This window comes from Penaeus vannamei, chromosome 4 (genome assembly GCF_042767895.1).
Source record: "Penaeus vannamei isolate JL-2024 chromosome 4, ASM4276789v1, whole genome shotgun sequence".
NCBI classification, from domain to species: Eukaryota; Metazoa; Arthropoda; class Malacostraca; order Decapoda; family Penaeidae; genus Penaeus; species Penaeus vannamei.
The window spans coordinates 46,709,730-46,719,729 of NC_091552.1; the positions used below are offsets into that span (position 1 = coordinate 46,709,730).

General features: G+C 48.2%; 2 protein-coding genes across 2 annotated transcripts in view; one reads left to right on the forward strand and one right to left on the reverse strand.

Moving 5' to 3' along the window:
• The window catches only part of LOC138861644 (dentin matrix acidic phosphoprotein 1-like), a 79,976-nt gene extending 77,884 nt beyond the window's left edge, over positions 1 to 2,092 (reverse strand). Inside the window, exon 1 of the mRNA XM_070121464.1 lies at positions 404 to 2,092. Coding sequence (XP_069977565.1) covers positions 404 to 2,092 — 1,689 coding nt within the window. The remainder of the gene's footprint in view (positions 1 to 403) is intronic.
• Positions 2,093 to 3,467: 1,375 nt separating this feature from the next.
• LOC138861645 (uncharacterized) lies at positions 3,468 to 4,880 on the forward strand. The gene has a single exon (XM_070121465.1). The coding sequence runs from the start codon at positions 3,468 to 3,470 to the stop codon at positions 4,878 to 4,880; it is 1,413 nt and encodes a 470-aa protein (XP_069977566.1).
• The last annotated feature ends 5,120 nt before the right edge of the window (positions 4,881 to 10,000 follow it).

Here is a 10,000-nt window from a genome sequence, read left to right on the forward strand (position 1 = left end):
AAGAAAAAAAAAACAAGAAAAAAGCAAAGGTCTTCTATCGACATTAGAAGAAGAAGAAAAAAAGAAGAAAAAAAAGAAAAGGTCTTCTATCGACATTAGAAGAAGAAGAAAGAAGAAAAAAGAAAAAAAAAAAGAAAAAAAAGGTCTTCTATCATTAGAAGAAAGAAAAAAAAAACAAGAAAAAAAAGCAAAGAAGTCATCTATCGACATTAGAAGAAGAAGAAGAAGAATAAGAAGAATAAGAATAAGAAAAAAAAAACAAAAAAAAACAAAGGTCTTCTATCATTAGAAGAAAGAAAAAAAAACAAGAAAAAAAAAGCAAAGAAGTCTTCTATCGACATTAGAAGAAGAAGAAGAAAGAAAGAAAAAAAAAAAACAAGAAAAAAAATCAAAGAACACTCACCTGTTTGTCTCTCTGCAGCGCCATCACTCTCGCCATGGCATTCTTCTTCTCGATCTTCATCCGGGTCTTGAGCTCTCGTATCTCCTCGTTCTTCTCGTGAATAATTTTCCTCAGGTTCACGAGCCGCGTCTTGAGGGCGACCACCTCCCTCGTCCTTCGCGTGTCTTCTTCCTCCTTCTCCTTCTCCTTGAGCGGCGAGCGAGATCTGGAGTACTTCTCTCGCGTTCTCAGATTCTTCATCATGCGTTCGTCCCTCTGTCTCTGCGTTCTTCTCTGCACTTCTCTCTCCCTCGTGGGTCTCTCGAGTTCTAGTTCGCCGTTCTTGCTGTTCTTCTTCGGTTCCTCTCTCCGCTGGTTCGCTTGGTTCTTGCTCTTCTTCTTGGTTTCGTTTGTATCTTTATCTTCTCCGTCCGTTTCTCTCGTCTTTGGATCTGCTTTGGCGTTGTCATTTTCACTGCGGTTGCTCTCTGATTCTTCTCCTCCTTCTTCTTCTTCGTCGTCTCCTTCTTCCTCGTCGTCTCCTTCTTCCTCGTCGTCTCCGGTGTCCGAGTCGTCCCTCTCGTTGCACTCCGAGAACCCGATGTCCGTTTCGTTGCATTCCGATTCGCCGATGTCCGTGATGTTGCACTCCGATTCGCACAGGTCGGTTTCGGGGCACTCGGACCAGCCCAAGTCGGCGTCGTGGCACTCCGACCAGCCGATGTCGGTGTCGTGGCACTCCGACTCGCCCATGGCCGACTCGTTGAAGTCGGTTTCCCCGGCGTCGGAGTCGGAGCCGCCCAAGTCCGTGTCGTTGGCGTCGGTTTTGATGCCTTCGTCCTTCTCCTCCTCCGGCCTCGGTCCCTTCCGCACCTTGCCCGAGTGGGGGCTCCCGAGGTACGAGCCCGAGCTGCCGAAGTACGAGCTCGTGCTGGCGATGTGCGAGCCCGAGCTGCCGATGTGGGACCCGGTGCTGCTGAAGAAGGACCCGGCGCTCCCGAAGTAGGACCCCGAGTCGCCCAGCGGGGAGGACTTGTCGGACAGCTTCTTCCCGGGCGTCGTCCCGTCCTCCCCTTCCTCCTTGATGAACAGCTCGACCTCCCTCCAGCCCGGCCGGATGTGGTCCTCGAGGCGGTTCTCACCCTCCAGACTGACCTCTTCCCCCTGGCCGTCCTCCTTGGCGCGGAGTCCTCCTCCTCCTCCTCCGTCGGCGTCGCTCACCTCCGTGTCGCCGCACCTGGCGCTGCTCCCGTCCTCCTTGTCGGTCCCGCTGGCCTTCAGCGTCGCCTCCGTCTCGCACCCGCTCTCCTCCGAGCCGCCGCCGCCCCGCGCCTCATCGCCCCCGTCGGCGCCGTCCTCACTCTCGTCCTCGAACGCCTCTCGGTCATCCTCGACGCCCACTTCGCCTTCGTCCTCGTCCTCCTCGTTCTCCGTCTCCTCGAACTCCTCCAGGGACGTGTCGAGGCTCGAGCCGGCGTTCCTGGGGTAGTGGCGCGCCTTGTGGACCTCCCAGTACATCTCGGAGCGGAACGTCTCGCTGAGGTGGGCGGCGAGGGCATCCTGGGGCTCCTCCACGTCCACCACGCCCGAGGTCAGGTGAGGGGTCAAGTGGGACGTGAAGCGAGGGCCGTCCACGCCTTCATCGCTGCTGTTGCTGTTGTTCCGGTTCGGGTTGTATATGACACGGGGCTTCTTCGGCCGCTCCTCCATGGCCTCCGTCGTGCAGGGGCTCCGCTCTCCCAAGGACGCTCAAGAACGGCCTCGCTTCCCAGCGCGAGCAGCGTGCATGGTTCAGTTCCTTGTGCAATCACTTTCACGACCGACGGACGATCCTCACGAGACAATCCGAGTCGCCAGAGCAGACGACTCCCGCAGCCCAATGCAGCGCGAATCCCTGATTAGGCCCAACCCGTATGCAGAATCACGCGCCACGTCTTCGGGAAGTAACACATCGCACTTATCTCCAATATCGCACAAAAATCTCGGGCCTTATCGCGAAGATAAGATCATTGCACTCCGCGCCGCGCTGGCCAAGGCATCATTTTGCAAGATGTCCAACAGAACCTTTCAATCTGACACGGATATCAAATCACGCTTCTCCACTGCACTCTCCTTGTCATGCTGTTGCAAGGGTCATTTGCACAATGGAACACTTACTTCATTAAGGAGAGAATGAGATTAATCCACTGTATTTTAATTTTCACTGACAATCTACACGATATTTCCTGTCCCGTGCATTGCTGTGTCATTACACACGTTTTCCTATATTTCTATATTTTGAATTTCGGAAACTACAACAAAGCACTGAATGGGTATTCACCTTTTCGAAACGAACTGACCTATGGCACATTTATCACAGATTTAGCACTTCAAATCATGCACTACGAATATGCACAACTCCCTTTTCAGGTCATGGGATCTACTACGGAGAGAAAAAACGAACATCTCTCCTTCTCCGACCACTACCGTTCCCATACTGACTGAATGAACAAGTTGTCAGACCTTACCTTGTGGGATGCCGCTGAGGTTACCGGTTACTATTTTCTGCAACGATTTACTCCTCTGAAACAAAACTATTTATGAATAGCATTTATTTCCTCAAAAGGACCACACTGATTAGGACATACAAACGAAATTATCAAACAGACAATCATTATTTTTTAACATATCGGGAAAAAATAAATTGGTAAATGACGAACTGGAACCTCCGCCATCCACCTGCTTGTCTGAGGGATCCCATGTTATCGTAAAGCCGCTGCTCTTTCCACGAGCCTTTTACCTGATAAGCATCACACTTATTCTTCTCTGTCACGTGCTAATTGTTCCAGTACAATATGTAAATAATTTCTTTGGTACAATATGTAAATAATTTCTTTTAAAAATCCATTAAGTTGTAGAGATAAGGAAGGAGGGAAGGAAGGAGAGAGGGACTGGAAGTAAGTGTGAGGGAAGTGAAGAGAGAAGGAGACGAAAGGAGAAAGAAAAAGGGGAGGGAAATGGAAAGGGAAGAGAAAGAGAGAGAGAGAAGAAAAGAAGAAAAGGGAAGGAGGCGGGAAGGACAGAGGAAGGGAAGGAGGGAAGGAAAATGACGCGTGGATTCAACGCGAGGCCGCAAAACCTTCGCCCTAAATCCGCCCACCTGTCGCAGCACTCGACGCCCACGCTCGCCTCCACCCACATGCCCACACATCCCGCCCGATCCGTCCCCGCCCACACCACCCGCCCGATCCGTCCCCGCCCACACATCCCGCCCGATCCGTCCCCGCCCACACATCCCGCCCGATCCGTCCCCGCCCACACATCCCGCCCGATCCGTCCCCGCCCACACATCCCGCCCGATCCGTCCCCGCCCACACCACCCGCCCGATCCGTCCCCGCCCACACATCCCGCCCGATCCGTCCCCGCCCACACCACCCGCCCGATCCGTCCCCGCCCACACCACCCGCCCGATCCGTCCCCCGCCCACACCACCGCCCGATCCGTCCCCGCCCACACATCCTGCCCGATCCCCCGCCCACACCACCCGCCCGATCCCCTGCCCACATCCCGCCCGATCCGTCCCCGCCCACACATCCCGCCCGATCCGTCCCCGCCCCACATCCCGCCCGATCCGTCCCCGCCCACACCCCGCCCATCCGTCCCTGCCCACACCACCCGCCCGATCCGTCCCCGCCCCACATCCCGCCCGATCCGTCCCGCCCACACCACCCGCCCGATCCGTCCCCGCCCCACATCCCGCCCGATCCGTCCCCGCCCACACATCCCGCCCGATCCGTCCCCGCCCACACCACCCGCCCGATCCGTCCCCGCCCACACCACCCGCCCGATCCGTCCCCGCCCACCCACCCGCCCGATCCGTCCCGCCCACACCACCTGCCCGATCCGTCCCCGCCCACACATCCCGCCCGATCCGTCCCGCCCACACCACCTGCCCGATCCGTCCCCGCCCACACCACCTGCCCGATCCGTCCCCGCCCAACCACCCGCCCGATCCGTCCCCGCCCACACCACCCGCCCGATCCGTCCCCGCCCACACATCCGCCCGATCCGTCCCCGCCCACACCACCCGCCCGATCCGTCCCCGCCCACACCACCGCCCGATCCGTCCCCGCCCACACATCCGCCCGATCCGTCCCCGCCCACACCACCGCCCGATCCGTCCCCGCCCACACATCCCGCCCGATCCGTCCCCGCCCACACCACCCGCCCGATCCGTCCCCGCCCACACATCCCGCCCGATCCGTCCCCGCCCACACCACCCGCCCGATCCGTCCCCGCCCACACCACCCGCCCGATCTGTCCCTGCCCACACCATCCGCCCGGGATCTGTCCCCGCCCATACGATCCTGCCTGGATCCGTCCCCGCCCACACCACCCGCCCGATCTCGTCCTCTGCCCACACCACCTGCCCGATCTGTTCCCGCCCACACATCCCGCCCGATCTGTCTCCGCCCACACCACCCGCCCGATCCGTTCTCGCCCACACCACCCGCCTGATCCGTCCCCGCCCACACCACCCGCCCGATCCGTCCCGCCCACAATCCGCCCGATCCGTCTCGCCCACACCACCCGCCCGATCCGTCCCCGCCCACACATCCCGCCCGATCCGTCCCCGCCCACACCACCCGCCCGATCCGTCCCCGCCCACTCCTGCGGCTCGAGTGAGGGAATACGTGCTCAAAAAATAAACAAAGTAAAAAAACAAAAAACAAAAAAGAAGAAAGAATGGTAGTGACTAATTCTTTCCGAAAACACATCCTCCTAACGTCATCTTTCTTAGTATTCGTAACTCGTAATCGTGTGTTCATATATATATATATATATATATATATATATATATATATATATATATATATACATATATATATATATATATATATATATATATATATATATATATATATATATATATATATATATATATTTATATATTTATATATTTATATAAATACATATACATATATACATATATGAATAAATTTATATGTATTTATGTATATATGTAGATGTATACATACATATATATGATATATATATGTATATATGTATATATATATATATATATATATATATATATATATATATATATATATATATGTATGTGTGTGTGTGTGTGTGTGTGTGTGTGTGTGTGTGTGTGTGTGTGTGTGTGTGTGTGTGTGTGTATGCATGTTTGTGTGTGTGTGTGTGTGTGTGTTTGTGTGTGTGTGTGTGTGTGTGTGTATGTGTGTGTGTATGTGTATGGGTGTGTGCTCATGTCTGCATGTGTGTGTTTGTATAAATAGAATAAATAAATAAATTTAAAATAAATAATTATATATACATGTATATATATATACTATATAAATGTATATATATATTATATATATATAATATATATATATATATATAAACATATGTGTGTGTGAGTGTGTGTAGTGATGGGAGAGAGAGAGAGGAAGAGAAAGAGAAGAAGGAGAGAGAAGAGAGAGGAAGAGAGAGAGAGAGAGAGAGAGAGAGAGAGAGAGAGAGAGAGAGAGAGAGAGAGACAGAGACAGAGAGAGGGGGGAGAGAGAGGAGAGAGAGAGAGAGAAGGAGAGAGATAGATAAATAGAGTTAGATAGATAGATAGATAGATAGAGATACAAAGAGAGAGCTGGAATCAGAAAGAGAATTAGATAGAGAGATGGTCAGATACATCAATACACCAACAGACAAAAGGATAAACAGACAGATAAATTGGATTCGACGATGTTTACCTCCCTGGGGGTGAGATGGGGGGAGGGTGTGAGGGGTGGGGGGGGGGTACAGAGTATCCTTAATTATAGGTGAATCGCCAATACAGGTATGACCATTATCAGGCCAATCACAACCCACTATATTATATTTACCTGAAAATCTTAAGCTTCTGCGCTTTCGGATAATTACTTGTGTGATGGATAATTATAGCCTAATCCTTACGGTTCCCTAGGGTGACAAACCATAAGCTTAACGTGTGATTATCGACTTAAGCTTCACCTCTGCTTTTGTGTCGTAGACCTGTCATGTCACCTGTTGAGAAGTAAACAAGGAGTTGTCTAAGATTATGGTGATTTTGGTGATGATAATCGTAATAATGAGATAGAAATGGTGATAACAATAATGAGATAGAAATGGTGATAACAATAATGATGTAATTGTAATAGTGATAACAAAAAGAATGTACTAGTAATAGTGGTAACAATGATGATCTAATAGTAATAGTGATAACAATAATGTAATAGTAATAGTGATAACAATAATGATGTAATAGTAATAGTGATAACAATGATGATGTAAGAGTGATAGTGATAACAATGATGATGTAATAGTAATAGTGATAACAATAAGAATGTAATAGTAATAGTGATAACAATAATGATCTAATAGTACTAGTGATAACGATAATGATGTACTAGTAATAGTGATAACAACGATGATGTAATAGTAATAGTGATAACAATAATGTAATAGTAATAGTGATAACAATGATAATGTAATAGTAATAGTGATAACAATAATGATGTAATAGTAATAGATAACAATGATGATGTAATAGTAATAGTGATAACAATAATGATGTACTAGTACTACATTTATAATGATAACTAGGCAATTATAATAATAAGGATGATAATGCTAATGATAATAATGAGGATATCGATAAAGATGATAATAATGATAAAGAAAATATAATGATAATAATAACAGTAATAGCAATTACAACCATGTTAATGATGATGATAATGACACTACTACTACTACTCCTACTACTACTACTACTATTAGCAACCACGAGAGTAAATATAATTAGATAATGATAGTTACAATACACTGATAAAAGGTAATACAATAAATAATAGAATATAATCTGTTTCATAATCTGTTCCAGGTTTATGTAACGTTTACATAACGGAAAACGTTTCCCCTTTCTGCCTTGACCTTTGACCTCGCTGCACTAACCCTCTGAGAGAATATTCTAGAGGATTCGACCTTCATTTTTTTGGTTCCCCCTTTCACTTCCTCCTCTCTCCTCTCCTTCCCTTCCCCTCCGCCTTCTCCCTCTCTTTCGCTTCGCCTCCCTCTCTCTTCTCCCCTTCCCCTCCCAGTCCTTCCACTCCTTCTCTTCGCCTCTCTTCTCCCATTCACTCTCTTCTCCTCTCCATCCCTCACCTCCCCCATCTTTCCTTTCCTTCCCTCTCTCCCTCTCCTCTCCCCTTCTCTCTCTACCCCTCTCTTCTCCCCTTTCCCTCTCTTCTCCTCTCCATCCCTCCCCCCCTCCACCTTCTTCCTCTCCTTCTCTTCCCCTCTCTATCCCCTCCCCTCCTCTTCTCCTCTCTCTCTTCCCTCCCCCTCCCCTCTCTTCTCTTCTTCCCCTCCCACTTCTCCCTTTCCTTTCCCTCTCTCTCTTTTCCTCTCCTTCTCCCCTTCCTTCTCTTCCCCTTTCCTCTCTTCTCCCCTTCCCCTTCTTCCTCTCCTTCCCTTCCCTCCCCCCTCTCTTCCCCATCGCTCTCTCTCCTCCCTCTCCTCTTCTCTGACGCCCCCCCCCCAACCCCCCCCCCCATAAATTCCCGTCTTTCCGTGTCTTCATCCGTCCGAGAGGAAGGGAGGAGGGGGGAGGGAGGATGGGGAGGGAGGAGGGAGGAGGAGGAGGGAGGAGGGAGGAGGGGGAGGGAGGAGGGAGGAGGGGGAGGGAGGAGGGAGGAGGGGGAGGGAGGAGGCGGTAGGGAGGAGGGAGGAGGGGAGAGGAGGAGGAGGAGGGAGGGAGGAGGGGAGGGAGGGAGGAGGGGAGGGAGGGCGGGTGGGAGGGGAGGGAGGGGGGGTTGCTATCTTAGCGTGAAATATAGCGTGTCGGAACTCCTCCTCCCCCCCCTCCCCCACCCCTCTCCCTCCCTCCTCCCCTCGTAGCTCCTCCTACTCTTCCCGTCTCCGTTCTATCTTCTTCCTTCTGTTGTTTATTTTTCTTTCTCTTTTCTCTTTTCTCTTTTATTGATTATTTATTCTTCTCGTTCGCTATTTATTCCCTTTTCTCTTTATCATTTTCTTCTTCCTTTCCCTTGCCTTTTCTCCACTCTTCCTTCCCTCATTTCGCCTTCTCATATTATCTTTCTTCTCCCCCCCCCTCTTGCCCTTCCGTCTCTCACTCCCCCTCCTCCTTTCTCCTCCCATTCCTCTCCCCTCACTTCTCCCTTTCTCCCTCTTTTCCTCTTTCTCCTCCCTCCTTCCCTCTTCCTCCTCTCACTCCTCTCTCCCTTTCCCTCTCACTCCTCTCTCCCTCCTCCCACTCCTCCCTCCCTCCCTCCCTCCGCCCTCTTCCTCCTCCCACTCGTCCCTCCCTCCCTTCTCCCCCTCCCTCCTCCTCCTACCTCCCTCTCTCCCTCCCATCCTCCCCCCCCATCCTTTAATCCTCCCACCCTCCCCACCCCCACTCCCCATTCTCCTCCTCCCTCCCCTAGCCCCCTTCTCCACCCCCACCCCCCCCTCTGAGTATACACCCCCTGTAGGGTTTGTTTATGTTTACACTCGGCGAATGTCGGGAAGGTGTTGTGTAAACATTGTAAGTACTTCTTGCTATGGGTGGGCGTCCGTAGGGCATTTCTGAATTGGGTTCTGTGTTTTGTATTTGTTTCTCTGTGTATGTGTGTATGTGTATGTTTGTGTGTGTGTGTGTTTGTGTTTCTTTATGTGTTTCTCTTCTGTCCTCGTTTACATATATGGCTATTCATTTGATAATTCATCGGTTTTTCTATTTGTCTGTTTATATATGTATCTTTTGAATGAATTACCAATCTAGCAGTTAATTTGTCGATACACACACAGATATCTATACATACATACATATTTATATATATATATATATATATGTATGTATATATATATACATATATATATATATATATATATATATATACACACACACATATGTATATATATATATGTATGTATATATATATACATATATATATATATATATATATATATATATACACACACACATATGTATATATATATATATATATATATATATATATATATATATATATATATATATATATAACATATATTTATGTTCGTGTGTGTGTGCGTGTTTACACGAATAGGTAGATAGATAGATAGATATAGATAGATAAATAGATAAATAGATAAATATAGATAGATAGATATAGATATATATACACACATATACAGATATAGATAGGTATTTAGATGTAGACAGATAAATAAATAGATATAGATATAGATTGTTTGTTGATTACCCGGTATATTGTTTGACAGACCATAGTGCGCTCACCCTCAGGTCGACGGAAAAATAGAAATTGGCAACTCACGCCGAACTTTGAATATTATGAGTTGCCAAGTCTCATTTTTATTCTAATAAGCTGACAATACTTCTGTTTACAAGATTTTGGTATTTTTGAAACTCATATTTAATGTTTTTTCTTTATATTGCTTTGCACTAATTTAATTATTTCTTTTCAAAGGTGATTAGCGAATCGGTGTATTCCCAAGTACATGGTGAGTTGCCAGTTTGCCCTTTGATATGTTGAATATAAATAGCATTTTGTTTATATTACATAATATAACTGTTCATGTTATATGACGTATCATGTTAATGTCAT